General features: G+C 51.2%; 9 protein-coding genes across 9 annotated transcripts; 5 read left to right on the top strand and 4 right to left on the bottom strand.

Annotated features, from left to right (window-relative positions):
- Nucleotides 1–368: 368 nt before the first annotated feature.
- N7471_013301 (60S ribosomal protein uL24) lies at nucleotides 369–1,141 on the bottom strand (the record flags this gene model as incomplete). The annotated part of the gene is made up of 5 exons (XM_057286020.1): nucleotides 369–521; nucleotides 577–659; nucleotides 726–762; nucleotides 894–1,006; nucleotides 1,123–1,141. The coding sequence occupies 5 exons, from the start codon at nucleotides 1,139–1,141 to the stop codon at nucleotides 369–371; spliced, it is 405 nt and encodes a 134-aa protein (XP_057129345.1).
- Nucleotides 1,142–1,627: 486 nt separating this feature from the next.
- Nucleotides 1,628–4,664, top strand: N7471_013300 (putative C2H2 finger domain protein; the record flags this gene model as incomplete). Its single annotated transcript, XM_057286019.1, has 2 exons — nucleotides 1,628–4,283; nucleotides 4,390–4,664. 2 exons carry the CDS (start codon nucleotides 1,628–1,630, stop codon nucleotides 4,662–4,664), a joined length of 2,931 nt encoding a protein of 976 aa, XP_057129344.1.
- Nucleotides 4,665–5,027: 363 nt separating this feature from the next.
- N7471_013299 (dolichyl-diphosphooligosaccharide--protein glycosyltransferase subunit 4) lies at nucleotides 5,028–5,231 on the bottom strand (the record flags this gene model as incomplete). The annotated part of the gene is made up of 1 exon (XM_057286018.1): nucleotides 5,028–5,231. One exon carries the CDS (start codon nucleotides 5,229–5,231, stop codon nucleotides 5,028–5,030), a length of 204 nt encoding a protein of 67 aa, XP_057129343.1.
- Nucleotides 5,232–5,933: 702 nt separating this feature from the next.
- On the top strand, nucleotides 5,934–7,634 carry N7471_013298 (Zn(II)2Cys6 transcription factor; the record flags this gene model as incomplete). Its single annotated transcript, XM_057286017.1, has 1 exon — nucleotides 5,934–7,634. One exon carries the CDS (start codon nucleotides 5,934–5,936, stop codon nucleotides 7,632–7,634), a length of 1,701 nt encoding a protein of 566 aa, XP_057129342.1.
- Nucleotides 7,635–8,239: 605 nt separating this feature from the next.
- Nucleotides 8,240–9,342, top strand: N7471_013297 (alpha/beta hydrolase; the record flags this gene model as incomplete). The annotated part of the gene is made up of 2 exons (XM_057286016.1): nucleotides 8,240–8,305; nucleotides 8,365–9,342. The coding sequence occupies 2 exons, from the start codon at nucleotides 8,240–8,242 to the stop codon at nucleotides 9,340–9,342; spliced, it is 1,044 nt and encodes a 347-aa protein (XP_057129341.1).
- A 220-nt stretch (nucleotides 9,343–9,562) lies between these two features.
- N7471_013296 (uncharacterized protein) lies at nucleotides 9,563–10,061 on the bottom strand (the record flags this gene model as incomplete). Its single annotated transcript, XM_057286015.1, has 3 exons — nucleotides 9,563–9,750; nucleotides 9,810–9,932; nucleotides 9,998–10,061. The coding sequence occupies 3 exons, from the start codon at nucleotides 10,059–10,061 to the stop codon at nucleotides 9,563–9,565; spliced, it is 375 nt and encodes a 124-aa protein (XP_057129340.1).
- A 538-nt stretch (nucleotides 10,062–10,599) lies between these two features.
- On the top strand, nucleotides 10,600–11,232 carry N7471_013295 (uncharacterized protein; the record flags this gene model as incomplete). Its single annotated transcript, XM_057286014.1, has 3 exons — nucleotides 10,600–10,696; nucleotides 10,754–10,870; nucleotides 10,928–11,232. The coding sequence occupies 3 exons, from the start codon at nucleotides 10,600–10,602 to the stop codon at nucleotides 11,230–11,232; spliced, it is 519 nt and encodes a 172-aa protein (XP_057129339.1).
- A 627-nt stretch (nucleotides 11,233–11,859) lies between these two features.
- Nucleotides 11,860–15,021, bottom strand: N7471_013294 (TBC domain-containing protein; the record flags this gene model as incomplete). The annotated part of the gene is made up of 1 exon (XM_057286013.1): nucleotides 11,860–15,021. The coding sequence occupies one exon, from the start codon at nucleotides 15,019–15,021 to the stop codon at nucleotides 11,860–11,862; it is 3,162 nt and encodes a 1,053-aa protein (XP_057129338.1).
- A 701-nt stretch (nucleotides 15,022–15,722) lies between these two features.
- On the top strand, nucleotides 15,723–16,909 carry N7471_013293 (SDR family NAD(P)-dependent oxidoreductase; the record flags this gene model as incomplete). The annotated part of the gene is made up of 4 exons (XM_057286012.1): nucleotides 15,723–15,847; nucleotides 15,955–15,986; nucleotides 16,043–16,373; nucleotides 16,453–16,909. The coding sequence occupies 4 exons, from the start codon at nucleotides 15,723–15,725 to the stop codon at nucleotides 16,907–16,909; spliced, it is 945 nt and encodes a 314-aa protein (XP_057129337.1).
- Nucleotides 16,910–17,065: the final 156 nt, after the last annotated feature.

Raw genomic sequence — 17,065 nt, 5'->3', positions numbered from 1 at the left:
GGAAAGAGGTCGCTACAAAACTGCGCAAGCGAAGAAAGAAATGCTAGACCGGACGAGCTGCAAGCTGGAGACGGAACGAAATGGCCTGAAGATTGAGCTGTAGCATTCGACGGACGTTCCTATGTGCGCGGGAGACGTAAGGAAGAAGAACGTCGGCTGCGCAAAGTGAATTGCCTTGCGAGCACCGACTCCGGATAGAAGAAAAAGGAAATTTTGTTCATTTTTCATTCATCGCAATGCACCTGGTTTCAGAAACTTTACCCTGATCATAGCAGGCTGGAAACTCCGTTTCTCAGAGTCCTTCAAGTGAACCCGCGCCGTCAACCGCCATTGCAACATGAACCTATACCCCACACGTAAGAAATCCCTTAAGTCGACTTGCTCTTAACAGCCTCACGACCCTTGGCGATGCGCTCGATGATCTGCTCACGGTCCTTGTCGAGGTGCAGCTTGGTGATGACAACCTTGGAAGGGTGGAGGGGAATGGGGACGCTCTGGCCGTTGCTCTTGTCGCGAACAATCTAAAACCGCAGTAAGTATCCACCGCAACAAGTGTGATGTAAATTCGAATCGTACCTTCTCGACGAAGATGGAGAACTTGAGACGGTAGACGTTGGTGATCTTGCCCTCACGGCCCTTCTGGGAACCTCTGGCAACAACTGCAAATAATAGTCAGCTTCAAGATCTTGAGAATATTCTCAGATTACATCAAGAATAAAACTCACCGACTTCGTCGTCCTTGCGGATGGGAATGGAGCGGATCTGTCACAGAACGCTGGTTAGAATCGTCGTTTATTGTGCCATGCTGGCGCCTGTATCGTCCGTAGTTTCCAAGCCCGAAAACTCGACTCGACCAGACCCAGATTCGATTTGGAGGTTCATGTGGTACATACTCCGTACTTCTCCTTGAGTTCCTTGGAGACGGGGGCGCTGAGGATGACACGGCGCTCGCTGGAGGGGGCCTGGAAGTGTGCCTTGCGAGACTTGCTCCGCGAAGAGGCGATACCTGGAGGAGACACCATCAGTATTGAAAGTTGAAGATTGGCGAAAATTCGTGTTGGCAGGGGTTTCGGGCAGTGGTAAATCAAATCGGCGCAAGGCGAGATGCGAGAGAGTACGCACCGTGGGTTCGGACAGCCATCTTAAAGGTCGTGAGTGGGAATTGAACGGGTGTCGTTGGCGTTGGTCGAAGAGAGGATCTTTTCTGGTGTAGCCGAATATTCCAAGTTGGAGCCGGATTGTGTGCTTACTAATTTCCCGCTAAGCCATCTCAGGGCTTGCAACTAGACACCCGATCCCCAAGGCACCAACTACCCGTGATATTATTGGTTGATGACGGGATCCACCTCCGACGCGCTTCTCAATGAGTCTCGACAACATCTGCGCCAGGCCAGCTCCTTGGCCGTGCTTTCAGGACTGCGGGCAGTTTCTTCCTAATTCTTCACTTTTGGTCGTAGTTTGCATCTGATAGTCTTTTTGAGTCTATTTGGTAAAAACAACTTTCCCTGTTCGGCCGCGATCCAATCCCTCCATGCGCAACGGATTACGATCAAGCCTTTTCTTCGCGCGGTCCTACAACATCCAACCATGAGATTGTAACTGTTAGACAGCCTAGGCACAATTTGAAATGTCTAACGGAGGCATGGACGGATACGACTGGCTCGAGAGTTTCCTTCCAGCCGATAGTCAACCCGACCACGACCTCAATTTCAACAATGAGGCTTATCAAACACATCCGGCATTTCACGATGCGGAGCAGGTGGCTAGAGCGGCCGTTATGCACCAGCAGGCACCGAAGTCATATTCATTTATGAGGTCAACCAATACTGGGACGAATCATGCCTTGAATCCCTCTCAGGCATACTCGCAAGCCTCGGGTGGACAGTATGGAGGAAATAAACACCAGCAAAACAGCAATATTCCATTCAACAATCCTCCTTCTAGTCACCCTGCATATCCAACAGATAGCTCTCACCATATCACTCAGCGGCCAAATCCCCCCGTTCCGTCCCAACAGCACTTCACTGCTCAGGGACATCAGGATGCATATCGCCGCGGCGACCAATCTCGCATGGATCCCGCTGGCCCCCCACAGAGGCCTTCCAATTCTATACCACACTCCTCAGAGGCCTATCAAAGCACCTACAGGTCCTATGAAACTACGAGACCGACAGTCCCTGCACAGAGAACAAACCAACCCATGGCGCGGGCTGTGCCCACATCACAAAGCCCGTATCAAGGCTACTCGGCAACCCCAAATCAGAATTCCCAGATGTTAACCCAACCGCACATGGCACAAGGGATGATGACACAAGTTCAAAGAACATACACGCCGGTTGCATCGCAAAGTCGTTCTTACAGCCACTCCACAATTCCATCCCACAATGCTCAGCGACCACCTCATTCCACTGCAGCGCAAGGAGCCCGGCCGACACCTCCAGTTCAAAGGACACATACACCGGTGGCAAGGCCCCAAGAACCACAGAGCCCATATCAACGCCATTCTACGATCCCAACTCAGAATGTCCAAAGATCATCTCACCCGAATGCACCGCCAAGCTCCCACTCCTCGGTAGACACTGAACTTTATACCCCTTTGGTTTCGCCGAAGGGATTCAAAACTTCAGCAGCACGCAGCACACTTGAACCCCGCCAGTCGATGACACCAGCCACAAGCACTGAAGAGGCTTCCAATCCATCAAGACAGAATCCAGCTACTAATCCCGCAAGATCTAACCCAACTCCGCCTGGGCCTTCATTTCACAAAGATCATGTGCAGCCAGCCGTGCCTACAGTGCCTGATAGGGTCCACAGCCCTGCAACATCCCAGCCTGTTTTAACCCGCAGTCCTTCTGTCTCTCTTGTCTCTTCTGCTCCTGTCTCTGCTCCTATCTCTGCTTCCACCCCTCCGCCATCCCCTGCGCAGACAACTATTGTCCAGAGAAAGCGGCGGGTTCCAGCCGAAGAGCATCCTAGTGGCTCTATGCCACCCGCAAAGATGCGAAGATTGGACAATTGTAAAAGTCAAACAATGACCCCCCAAAACGACCCATCAGCAGGTAGCTCGGTACCAGGGGCCCAAGTTTCTATGGGATATGCTCGGCCTCGAGGCCCTAGTAAAATTCTTAAGAATCGTGACGACCTGGTCCAGCCGATAATACAGAGCTATGCACTGCTCAAGGTCTCTTATGATCCCACCACAATCGCGCGGGATGTACTGATTGCTGCGGGAAGACACCCGACGGAAAAGCATCTCAATCATCATCTTGAAGCACTCCGCCGTAATTTTACCAAACTCGACTACGTTGCAGACCTGGCAACCTTTCGCTGGGACCTGGTAGATGTCAAGCAGCCTGAACCTCAAGTTGATCGCATGCCTCCGGTTCCTGTACCACAAATGCCACCTTCTCGACCACCACAACCAGCTTGGCAACTACTTCCACGTGACCCCGGTATTACACCAAACCACGTGATTCCCCGTGATTACGCGCACATGCCCTCGCGTGACACACCGCCAAATCGCCAAGCTGCAATGACAGAAAGGATCGACGCGCGCGCCCCTCCTGGTGGTTTGAGCCCATGGGGTACTTTGCCTTTTAAACCCCCAACTTATCATTCTCCTCAACACATTTTTCCCTTCAAACTTGCCTTCTGGACTTCCCAGGGTCGACCCTGCGCCTGCATTGCCGAAGTTCTCATCCCACCAATCCGTCCCCCCTCCCAACCCCCCCCACCGCCGCCGCAACCGCAACCCCAACAGCGACGACCTTCGACCACAAACAGTGCAGCTCCACCCAAACCCCCGCCTACCACAAAACAACAAGCAAACCCTGAATTTATCACAAAGCCTAAACCTCAAGGGAAGACGGTCAAGAGCCAGTCAGACTCTGGTCGGTCCGTCAAATCCCCCGAGGCAAGGCGTCTTCCCCAGCCGCAAGTTGTTATCCCACTGTCACCCGCCAAGATGCCCGTGAAGAAAAGACCAGGGCGACCTCCCAAGAGTGCAGCGAAAAATATCGAAGTTGCGATCCACCGCGAGCAGCCCGTGAATTATCAAATCTTCCCATGCAAATGGGAGGGGTGCACAGCAGAACTCCACAACATTGACTCGGTCCGCGCCCATCTTATCAAAGTCCACATCCCGCACTCCCTTGTTTGCAAATGGAAAGACTGTGGCAATAAGACGCCAATGGCTGCAGCAGACATGTTTACGCATTTGTCGACCGAGCACATTTCTAAAATGGCTTGGGCGCTTGGGGATGGACCAACAGTACCAGTAACTGGTGAGAATCATAACTAGCTTTCGATTGACGCTCCCCCAAGGGGCTGATCTACACACGAAGTTTGTTTTTGATCTGAAGAAAATATCTAATCAGATGAATGTTCTAGCGGAAAACAGATCCCACCACCCTTCCGTTCTGGGTGACCGAAGTGCTCGCCCCGGGACCATGGTCTTACCAGTGGATGAGCACCAGGTTAAGGCCTTCAGCAAGGCCCATGGGAAAGCGACGGAGAAGACTAAGGCGCAAGCCCTGCTCGAAGCCGGGCGACACTGGAAACACCAGGTTGGACCTGAGATGGATTGGAGCGCCCGCCGTCTCTCAACACCAATTCGGCAGAGCATTTTCCATTCTGGGGAAATGGGCTTTGTTGGGGAGAGATGATGTCTCGGATCGACTTTCGTGGGGCAGGCGTTGAAAGCATATCATAATATGCCATCTTGCTATGGCAGGGCTCACAATATTTTGCACCTGGATGACACCTCAAGAGCTTCTGCGTTATCTATGAGATCTATACGGTAAATTCCCCAGAAACCCACCCAATTTCAAACTAATCGAAGAGGATTGATGAATAAAGCCATGAGATTGGCAATGATTTACCTCTCTCTCCAATTGATTGGACTGTAGTGTACAATTGGCTTGTGCCTGACCCGCTGGTAAAAGTAAAATCAAATGATGTAGGCACTGGTATCTTGGTTCCCTGTTGGATTCTTGTATTCCTTCTCTCCCACGAGTCGCAAATCGGATTTAATTCCCCTTCCCTGAAGCCGACACCTTGTCTGTTGACACCACTGGCACAGCCCCCTCGGCCTTAATCTGGCTTGCTGATTCGGCAGACTCTGGTTCCTCCTCACTGGAATTGACATCGAGGAAGTGGTATAGGACAATCATCATCATGGCGCAGGAGCCAAGGAAGATGGCGAGGCGGTAGAGGTCGTCGTCGGAGATCATTGTGAAAGGATGCCACGGAGGAGCGATGTGAATGGTCGCAGATGAAATCAAGAGACAAAACGACAGTCGAGGTCGAGAGACGAAGCGTTTAAGGGATGAGCGATATAATCGGAGAAGACACGTCGGCTAGTAGTTCGAGTGACGCTACACAATGTAGTTGTGTAATGGCGGGTATCCCAAAAGCAGGAATTGGGGGGTTCTCTCTTCAATAAATTGAGAGGATTGACAGGAGGTGAGGAAGAGAGGAGGAGAGTCAAGTAGAGGGAGATGTGAAGTAGTTGATAAGGTCCACGGGTGTTGGAGGTGAGAGAGGCTATCGGGTAATGTAAGTACGGAGTACACGATACCGTGTAATGTATTTTATACATAGTAAATCGCTTGCATCGTGACCTTCGATGTACGTACTTTGGTACTTTTGTCCTCTCCTTGCCTTCTTGCCTCTCTGCTTACCAGGGAATATCCTTGTTAACCTCTCTACTCCGTAGGAATATATACACTCTTCCCTAAGCGAGAGAGAGAACTCCCAAGTTCAACAAGTGCTCCCCCCTAATTGTGTATTGCGAATTACCATCCCCCCGGGACATTGGAACATTAGAACGTCTTCAATCCTTCCCCCTCTTCTCTTCCCCTCTATTCGTCGTCTTTTTTTAATCAATTCTACTATCTTGCTTTAACTATTTCCTATATGCGTCTTTCTTCACCATGACTGAATTACAGGCTACTTCTGGGCCTAAACAGGGTCCCGCATTACTGGCCTGTCTTCAGTGCCGTCACAAGCACCTCAAATGCGATGGCAGGACTCCCGTCTGCAGCCGCTGTGAACAGGCTCGCTCCCCTTGCGAATATACTAAGTCTCGAAGAGGTTACAAGGGCCCATCAAAAAAGCGCCGCGCTAACTCGCCGGATTACTTGCCCATGGATCCGAACCCGGGCATGCTCGATGTCCCCGTGGATTGGACCTTGCAGGCTGGCTTCAATTATGCGTCCAATTATGCGCCAACCATACCATTGCCTTCCTCCGCATCAACTAGTCCCGGACTGCACGGTCTTTCGACGCCAATTGTTCCAAACGCTCGCCCAATCAGCGGGCCGCTGACTCCGGATTCTTCCTCTGCTGTCGGCGGGGATGGCTACCTGCTCGATATCTACTATAATTATTTCCACGCCGCCCATCCAATCCTACCACCCCACCGACTCCTATATCGCAGCGTGTTCCCCGCATACCTGGAGCAGGTGATGAAGTTCATCGGTTCCCACTTCACCCCGGCCGCCTCGAGTGACACCTACCGGCCTACGGTTGTCGCAATGGTTCAAGAACAAAATGTGTCGGTGGAAAAGGTGCAGGCGCTGCTTCTGCTGGCGATTGTACTTCACTCAGACAATGAGCGCGGCGAGGCCGGCGTTTGTCTAGCCGCTGCAGTAGATTCAGCCTTTGAGCTTGGCATGCATCAAGGGACGTTTGCGCTCGTTGTAAGCAATGGGGACCCAATCCGCGCAGAGTCTCTGCGGCGCACCTGGTGGGAACTATTTGTAATCGAGGGTCTGATGACTGCCCTCGGTGTGCAGCGCGAGTACCGAACTAACCAAGTACCGCTTGAGGTTCCACTTCCATGCGAGGAGCGGATTTATCATGACGCCCTACCACCGCCACCGTCCCCGACCATTGCGCAATTTGACGGGCGCGTGTTCGCGGAAGAAGAGCGTGACTTTTCTTCATTCTGTTATCGTATTGAATCCATACGGATTCTCGGTCGTGTGGTGGCGATGCAGGATATGACTGAAGGCCAGCAGGACCATGTGGAAGCTCTTGATGCGCGCATTGGCAGTTGGGGCCATCACTTGCCAGAGTCCAAGGAAGAGCTCTTGCGACCCGACGGGAGCGTGGATGAGATCATGTTCCAGGCGACTATGATCTTGAACGGCGCAGCCATCTACCTCAACTTCCCGCGGTCCGATCTTCTTTCATCTCCCGCCGTTGCCGCGGAAGTCATCTGCGGTCACCATGGCCCGATCAGCGTGCCTGCATTCTCCCACAACGAGCATGCCATGAAGGCCGCCAAGGCTGCCCGAGAGTTGTCCCGCCTTGCTGCCTTCCGTCTGCCCGTTATCAAGCACACCCCATTTTTCATCTGTGCGCTCACTCTGAGCTCCATTGTCCAACTGGCCACCTGCTCTGTCAAAGCCGGTCAAATGCCAGACCCCAGTCGCGACCGTCTGGCATTGACGATCGGTGTCTTCAAGTCGTTGGCTCGCACCTGGGCCATTTCCCAGTCGATCATGCGACAGATCAAAGCCGTTGCACGGGATGTAATGGATTTAGGACTGCGTCCGACGATGGACTCGCTAGATCTGACCACGGTGTTAGACAACAGTCAGTTCTGGGTGGATCAGAGCCCGAGCTGAGGAAAGAAGATAGGACCTACCTCTACCTTTCCGACCCAACGTTTCACATCGTCTCCGATATTCGCGACTTCTCGACAAGCGTTGAACCAAGTCAACATGCTCCGGGCCCAGCGTGCTCGCCGGCCTTTGATCAAAGGACTGATGTGTTCACCGCCCCCACCAGCCCCCCTTGCAGGGCTCTGACCCCCGCTTGGGGCTGGGCAGACCAAAGTCCGGAGTATAATAGTATAAATCTGTGTCCGATCCCTGCCCGATTCTTAACCGGGGCACCCGGAGGGAAATGGTATGGTTTTCCACCGGCACCTGACTTTGTATATATCAAGCAGACCATTTGATTTGTCTCTTTACCTCTGTAGACTCATAAGGGTAATCCAAGACTGAGACTATAGGGCTTTATCTCAGATCAATTTCAAACTCCACAGTATGTAGATCGTTATCGTTACCATTACCTGATTTAGTCGACTGCATGACTCGTGTTCATAATTGTTTTATGAAGGAGCTGAGTCTATAAAGACTACGAATAAGACCACGATTTCCCATTAAGTCTCTTTCTCTTCACTTCACCATACTCTTTTTCCTCTCCCAATTCAACTCCTTTTATCAATATGGATCCTTACAGCACCAAGGAAGCTATCCTCCAGCTCGGTGTTATCGACCCAGAGATCGACGAGGTAAGCAGAACCGACAGCCCTCACAACAAGTAATCATATAATTTCTAATAAATAGGCAGATCCTAAAGAACAACTTCCCTCTCGACCTGTCTTCACTCCCACCAGAGGTTTTGCTTCAAGGCTCAGTAGCGAATGAAATGACCACTTGTGAAAAGTACTCGGGACACGGAACTCACGAGACATTGATGACCATCCCAATGCGCGATGGTTATGAAAGCGAGATCCGGGTGATCAAGCCACCTAACGCACAGCCCAATACTCCGCTCGTACTCCTGATCTATGGCGGAGGGTTCTTCAGTGGGACGAATATCCAACTACTTCCCTGGGCGACAGCAACAGCCGCACTCTACGGTGCAACAGTGATTCTCCCTTCCTATCGATTAGCACCACAACACAAATTCCCCATTGCCCACAACGATATCTGGGATACTGTGAAATGGCTTGCTAGTAATGCCTCTTCGCTAGACGCAGACCTCTCAAAGGGCTTCGTCATTGGCGGTAGCTCAGCCGGAGGAAACTTATCAATCGTTACTGCTCATCGCGCCATGAGAGAGCACCTCTTCCCTCCGCTGACGGGTGTGCTGGCTATTATTCCGCCCTGCATGGACGAGCAGACTGTGCCAGAGAAATATAAGCATTTATGGGTGTCACGCGAGCAAAATTCTCTCTCACCGGTTTGCAATGCCAAAGATATCGAGACCTGGACAAGCTGGTGGGAGCCAGATTTCCAGTCCGTTGATTTTTCGCCGTTGAATTCGGACGTATCGCTTGCTGGTATGCCGCCGACTCATGTGCAGGTTGATGGGATGGATACGCTGCGTGATGATGGGTTGATCTATGAGAAACTTCTTCGCGACCAGGGTGTCGCTACTCGTCTGGATGTTTATCCCGGTATGCCGCATGCTCATTGGATGCTTTGGCCTGAGCACGAATTGTCTATCAAGTCGAATATCGATACACTTTCTGGTATTGGGTGGTTGCTTGGCCAGGAGCTTGAGAGGGATGAGGTCGAGCGCATCTGGACTACGGCACCTTAAATGGGGTCTTGGACTCGAAATATTGGGCCTACATACTATCTAGAAGAACGCGGACTATCTACACCAAATGGGCTTTAATATATCTGAAGAGAGAACGTAGCTGTAGATGAACAACGACAGCATTACTCACTGAAATATGGAACTCACAGGAAAACCAACGCCCGAAACCACATTCTCCTTCCTGTCTATGAATCCCCCAAACCCGGGAAAGCCAGGCAGATTATTTGTACTCGCGAAGATACTTCAACCGCTTAATAGCAAGAGAGAAATCCTCATCGGTAGTGACCGTAGTAGCACGTCTACCACCAGGAATGGCAGCCATCATTTCCTTGGCCTGCTTCAACTCCGAATTCAAAACTTCTTTGAGATTGAAGTGCTCATGTTCAATCGTACGCGCTAGCAGCGTACCTAGATCAGAGACGACTTGGTTAGCAACGGTGATTATAACGCAGAGCGCATAGTCTTACGATCGACTTTGGCAAGATGCTTATTGGCTTGGACGATTGCACCCCAGAGAGCACAGACTTCTGCCATTTTCCCAAAGGTGTCGTTGCGGACCCAGCCTAGAAGACCGTTGAGGAGGTCGGCCTCTGATTATTTGTTAGCTCTTGTGGGCTAGAGGATTCAAGAGAAATAGAGACACATGACTATGTACCTTTGGACTCCCTAGATAGCCGGTAGAGAGTGGGGATTTCGGCTGCCATGCGCTCGTAATTCATTTTGCCGAGATGATCAGTCAAAGACACTATAGAAAGGTGGTGTTATCAAAGGAATTGGGGAAGAGAAGAGAAAGCGTGTTATATAGACCAAAAGAGCAGCATGAAAAAGTACCAGTGGGACAACGTTCGGCTTTCAATCCAGATAGAGTCATTGACTATTTGAATTATCTGGTCCAGTCAATGTGTTCAGAGAAAGCAGGCTTTAAAATTTTGAACAAAGCGCCCAAGTTGAAGTATACAAGATCTATTTTGAGAACAAAGAATTTGGCCACAGAACGTTTCATATCGCCCCGATTTCGACTTTCACACCAACGCCGAGTTATTTTACTTTCCAGAGCCTTGGAAATATCTGATGAGGACAAAGAAATTTCATTCCTGTCAGAATGGCTGGTTGGGATAGACCGGGGAAGAACAAAGAGAAGGCCGAGTCGGCCAGTGCAGAAGAAGATGAGAGAGAAAAAAAAAGGGAAGAAATTCCTTCTTCTTCAACAACCGTACAATATCTTCTGAATCGATCTTCCTAGTGGTTTTGCTCGAAATGGCCGCTGAAGATACTCCTCCCCCGGATTTCGTGAATCGCATGGAAAAGGTTCCAGCGCCATATCTGAGTGAACAATATGGCTACAGCAAAGACGGTAGGTTAAACATAATCCATCCACACTGAAAGACAAGAAGCTGACAGATATTGACAGGACTGTCATGCGCAATGATTGCATGGATGCTGGACATTAATCTCAGAGCAGCAATCAAGAAGCGCGAGTTCCAACGCACATATCAGAGAATGTGTCTTTACATCAAGCACATGGAGCGTACGTGGTTAGAATCTTGAAGAAACTCAGAGAATCAAGACTGATAGCAGTACATAGGCCTTATGGACCAAGCCAACATCAAATATGACGCCTACACCGGCGCGGAAGACGGCCGAAGAATGAAAATAGCCAGAGAGACCTTCAAGCCTCAGTTGAAGGCCAGGTTCATGACTACAGCGCCGTATCCAGTCACAGCTCCTATCAGCAGCGACGGAGAGCTTTGCAGAAGCGTATCGGATGCGCAGACTTTTGAATACAAGCTTCACCAGTTGGAGATCCTTCGGTATATGGAGAGGGTTGATGGACCGGCATTGGCTGATTTCGAGGGGGGTACGAGGCAGCCCAGACCTGAGACAGGTTAAATGAGTGGCCATGTTTGAGCAGAGCTTTGATAATCTTCGGTTTGAATAGGTGAGGTGATTTGGTCGATGCTTACCTTCGCGGTACCTTTTTGTGGAGATATAGATTTGTCGTTTAACTTCAATGCCGGCTGTTCTGCTTTTGACATTTCCCATGGGGTGCGGTTTCTTTGCGAAAATGAAAGAAATTATTCGAATCAGCTTGTTGTCCCTTGTATCATTTCGATTCCAGGTGTAAGATCAGGATTTGTTAGAGAAATCTAGAGCCCTGGGGTCAGCCATGTTAGACACTTCAGGATTGTAGGATTCATAATAATGCACAAGAATAATAATAATGATCGAAAAAGATTTTGATTTTATTCAAACAAGTCTAACAGTGCTGCCGCCCAAGTGTAAAATCCAGGGGTATCTCAAATGCTGGGTTGGTGATGTATGAGACAGGCAACACGAACATCGCGGGCTATGTCAACAAGTAAAATAGAGGAATAAAGAGGGAAATAGCGCCAGGCAATGAGAAAAGGAAAAAACAACAGAAAAGCCAAAACTCCTTGCCTTATGCTCAGGTCGTATCGGCATTGCGTGAAAAATGTAGGGGGAAATGAATGGAAGGCCATGACGAAAAATTCCGTATCAAGTAAGGGTCTCGGTGCCTGCACCGCTGCTCAATTCGCGCATTTCTTGCAGGGCAACAGCACGACGTGCAACGACATCTTCGCGGCGGACCACATTGCGCAGTGCTTCACTGGCTTGGATCAGGCCGTCGATGCTGATCGCGTGGTTGGTCATTTGGTGGTTGATGTATGTATAGAGTGCCGCTGGCGTCGAGCAGGTCGTCAACAATTGCTGCTCGTTGAGCTTGAGCAGTGCGAGAGCAACTTGGAATAGGAATGTGCTTCCGCCTCCGCTGCCAGAGGCGAGATTTTCTGTATCCTTGGCAGTCTTGTCATTGCTGTCCTTAGTACCAGAGGTAATTGACCCGGAGCCGTTGACTGCGCTGGTCACGTTGAGACATAGGACCACGTCCCATACGCGATACAATGCCTCCGCGGAGAGACAGTCTGTAAAGACAGAGAGGAACCATTGGAACGTGAGTGCTTCTAGTTCAATGCCCAGTTCCTCCAAGTGGGCGGAGAGGTTGGGAAGCAGCTCTGAGATATACTGGCGCAAGACTACCTGATCGGCACGGGAGGCGAGCAAGCCATGGTCGTAATAGTGGTGGGGCAAAATGATCTCGATCATCGAGGTCAGAATCCAAAACGCGTCTTCGGCAGTCGGCATGATGAGCAACAAAGACGCTGCGATGAGGTTCATGCCCTGACAGTAGCCTACTTCTGGATTACGGCGCGAGTACGCAAGTAGAACCTCTTTCAGCTTGCCGACGCCAGGCCCTTTGCGGAAGAAGACATTATCGGTAAGAGTGCGACGTATATCCATGTCGATTTGTGCGACAACAGAAGGGTCGGGGTCCGATCCGCCAACGCCATGCACGAGGTCATCATAGTAGCCAGGAATTCGCATTGCCGAAGCCCCGCTGCATTCCGACCAAGTTTTGGCGCGAAGAGCGACTGGGATGCCGCCGAGTACGAGCAGCCGGAATTCTCGCCACTTCGCTCGGCCAACCTTGCCTTTGTTACCTAGACCCGCGATCCCTACAACTTCGCCATCGGCGAGGGAGACTTCTGGCGTGTCAACGGCAGCAAGAGATCGATCGGAAGTTGCGGCTGCGGCTGCCGCTTCGCCCTCCTTTCGGCGTTCAGCACGCACTTTGCGAAGGAACTCGTTCCACCTCACGGTTCGATCGCGTTGCAGTGTATCATGCAGATCAGTCAACTGTTCCAATAACAGTTTTACGGGCTCCATCTCTGCGACAGTGAATCTGGAGGCTGTGTCTTTGAGCTGATCCGATGACAAGCCAGCGAATTCGGGGCTGTCGGCCGTGATAGCCGATGTAGATGCCGATGGTTGTGCGCTAGAGCCGACAGCCAACGCCCCGTCTTTGTCATATGAAACAGACGAGCTATGAGAGCGATTTTCTCCTGAAGTGGTCAAAGAGACAATCGGGCCTGCGGAGGGCGTGTGGGACAGTAGCTCTGTGGGACGGGACGGGATCCTCAGGTAGTCTTGCCAGCGACGGATGGCAACAGCTCCGCTGTCAGGGTCATTTGGTGAGTCAGGCAGAGAACGCGAGGCCTCGGAAGCGCCCTGCCGAAGTTTTGTTACTTCGTGGTCATCCTCATGATCTGACGAGGCATCAGTTCGAAGAGTACCGAGAGTTTCGGTTATACTCAAACGGTGATTGCTGCTCTTGGCAGTATTGGCTTCTCTCTGGCGCTTCTTTCTATGTTGATCATAGATGAAACCGAACCGGTCGGTGAGAAACTCACCCGGTTGTGAATTGTTATAAATAGGCGTGAGCGTTGGAGGCTTTGACTCCATGGGCAAAATGGCGTCCATCTCGACCGGTCCAAGATTCGTGGAGACTCTATCTGTAGTCTCCGACGTCGAGCCCTGAGACACGCTGCCAGCTGCAGTCCGTCGCAAGGCAGGAGGGTTCATTTTGCCCGGGACTCTCGATCCACTGGCAGATCGTCCAGTAGTAGCGATGCCGACATTGCTGTTGATCCTCTTCAATGCAGCCACTGCCGACATTGAACCTTTAGAATTGCCGGACAGTGTAGACGAAGGACTTTGGTCTCCGTCCGGCCTTTTGGGTTGGGGTTTATTGTGAATAGACTCAGCATCACTTGCATCTTTGCTCGACTGGGGATTGCCAGCAAATAACTTAACAGTCCAAGAGCCGAGAGACCGTGATGATTTCCGAGAATGAATGCTTGCATCGTCGCCATTTGCGGACATGCTAGCAATGCGGTTCGCCGGTCCGTTTCGTGCCGGGCCATCCGGGGGCTGAAATAGCTGCTCATCAAGCGCTTTGCGTCGCATTGTAGGATTGCTGGTCACTCGGGGACGCTCAGCCTCTTCTTCTCCAAGTTCACCAACATCACTCATAATGCTACTAGCACGACTGGTTTTCCGACTTGTATTGGTCGAGCCAAAAAGGTACTCCTGCCAGCCCCGAATCGAGCTTTGACGCTTCCGGTTGTCGGTGGCTCCGCTGCCTCGGGGATCACTGTCTAACCGCTGGGCACGAATCGTGGCCTGGGCTTCTGCTGAGTCACCGTGAGCCCGAGAGCCAACGGTGTCTTCCATGGCTTGAGACATCAATCCATTCAGGCCGGGATAGGTTTGACCAGCATGATCGCTACTATGAGTGCTTTCTGCATCCGAGACACGATCGCCCAGCGGATTCTCCAACTGATATAGACGACGTTCAATATCTTGGTTGGACACAGACACGTCGCGTAGCATTCTCTTCAGCTCTCGCTCCCTTGCATCGGCGCGTTGGCGGAGGGCCGAGATCTCAGCGTCCCGCTGAGCTAGATCGCGAGCGAACTGCCTCACCATCTTCACGGCACCTGTTCCAGCAACCAGCCGTTCAATGTGCGCGTCATCGGCCAAATGTAGGGCGCCTGGGATATCATGTGTGGGGACGGAATCGGCGAAGAGGGCAGCTCGGCCTGATTTGCGAGACGGCCCAGTCGTCAAATTTGCCAGCGTAGCCTTCCGCCCACGACCATTCCCACCTCCATTTGATTCAGCCCCATCTTCATCAGAGAACATTGTATTCGTCAGGCCACGGGCGAGGGTTGAAGATTTGTCTGGCGGTGAAAGCGAGGGAAACGAGGTCAAATCGGTTGTTGTGTTGTTAGAGGAGCCTGAATGGCGTTTTTGCATTTTGGCGCGAACGATTTTAGCGTTTCGACTTCTGCTCGAGGCGCTTGACGCTTGGGACGAAGAACGCCGCTGGGAGTGGATGTCGGAATCTGCCATGACTCAACAACCGGGCAATGGCGTGAACGGTGGAATCGTTGATTAATGGCTTCATGAAGGCTTTTCTTAGAGCTTTCGGAGCTGGGTGAGTTGGAAATGGTGTCCGGGCTAACAAGACAAATAATCAACTAGCTTATGTAGCTTCTGCTACTTGGCTTGTCTTTGTCGTGCGTGCTTGGCGATCCTTGCTGTAGTGATGGATGGAATGAAGGGAGATCGACCGTGATTTTCAGGGGCGGGTATGAATTTCAACCCTAGATACCCTATTTTAGGACCAACAAAAGCATAAGGAAACAAAGAGCACGGATTTGTGTTGATCTAAAACCCACAAACACAGCTTTGATAACTATCCTACGGCACATGACGTGACCAGATAAGTGTCATGTGATGCAATTCTTATCCTCTTTGCACGTGACTAATTTACCATACTGGTCTTTATACCCTGCCGTAGCCCTGGAGCCTCGGCTCTCCGCATAACCGACATAGTGGGGAAAGCTGATGAGCTGTTATAACTACAAAGCTGCCGCAATTGAAGCTGTTTTTCTAGCGCGTTCAATACTTTTTTTTATTGGCAACCCTTTAGGATTACTCAAACCTTAACAATTATGTCTGCAGCAGCAAAGCAACGTCTTCAGGCCCTGAGCAAGCAGCTCGTTGAGGGCATTCCCTCCGAGGGCACGTTTGAGGATATCCCCAAGATCCGTCAAGTTGCCGATGATTCGGCAGGACCGTAAGTAGTCTTGAGGCGCATAGCTACATTCTGGTTGAGCCAGCTTCTAGCGTTGCATACATTGCATACATTGCAAGCTTAGGCATAACTAACGCCCGAATCTACAGCCGAGTCAAGGACAAGGTAGTAATCGTGACTGGTAAGTACATAGTATTCCCCAACGCCATTTGAAAGCACCATACTAATCAAATCCAGGCGCAAACTCTCCAAATGGAATCGGCCGCGCCAGCGCGCACCAATTCGCCAACAATGGCGCCAAAGCAGTCTACATCTGCGACTTCAGCGACACCCATCTAGCCACGCACAAGCGGGAGATGGAGTCCCTCTACCCAAACGTAGACGTCCACGTGCGGTCATTCGACGCAGCGGACGAAAAAGCCCTGAGCGGAGTCATCGACGAAGTAATCAGCAAATACGGCCGCCTAGACATCTTCTTCGCGAACGCGGGCGTGGTAGGCCAACCGAAGATATTCACCGAGATCGACGGCGAGGGCTTCCTAAACACGATGCGAGTAAATGCTCTCGGGTACGTACATCCCTCCCTGAAACAAGACAAACATAATCGTCCCCGAGACGAAAACAATCTAACCAACCGGTACAAACAGTGTCTTCCTAGCAGCCAAACACGCGGCGCCAGCAATGAAGATAACCTCCGCCTCGAAGCCATACCCCAGCGGCTCGATCATCGGCACGGCGTCTGTAGCAGGTCTCCGCTCCAACGCCGGTTCAACCGATTACTCCGCCTCAAAGGCAGCAGTTGTATCGATCGCGCAGACGGTCTCGTACCAGCTCGCTGGGTCGGGTATCCGCATGAACGCGATCTGTCCTGGGCTTATTGAGACGGGGATGACGCAGACGGTGTTTGACCGGGCGCGGGAGCGCGGTACGGAGCGCAAGGTCGGACAGTTGAACCCGTTGCAGCGGGGAGCTGTTGCTGATGAGGTTGCGCGTGTTGCGCTTTTCCTTGGTAGTGATGAGAGTAGCTATGTTAATGGACAAGCTTGGGCGGTTTGTGGTGGGTTGAGTGCTGGACATCCTTTTGTGCCGGGGAAGTTGGCTTGAAATGGGTCTTGGGCATTGGGTTGCATTTGAGTGATGTACATAATTCATGATTAACATATGAATCCTACGAGGATTTGACTTGAATGATTTTATAAGCCTTTTCGAAGTTGCTTAGCTACGATGGGTGTAACTTGTGGCAATTTTAAAAAGTTCAAA

The sequence above is a fragment of the Penicillium samsonianum genome (genome assembly GCF_028829775.1).
Source record: "Penicillium samsonianum strain IBT 33392 chromosome Unknown utg000009l_segment0_segment0, whole genome shotgun sequence".
Classification (NCBI taxonomy): domain Eukaryota; kingdom Fungi; phylum Ascomycota; class Eurotiomycetes; order Eurotiales; family Aspergillaceae; genus Penicillium; species Penicillium samsonianum.
This window is presented reverse-complemented; position numbering and strand designations above follow the sequence as displayed.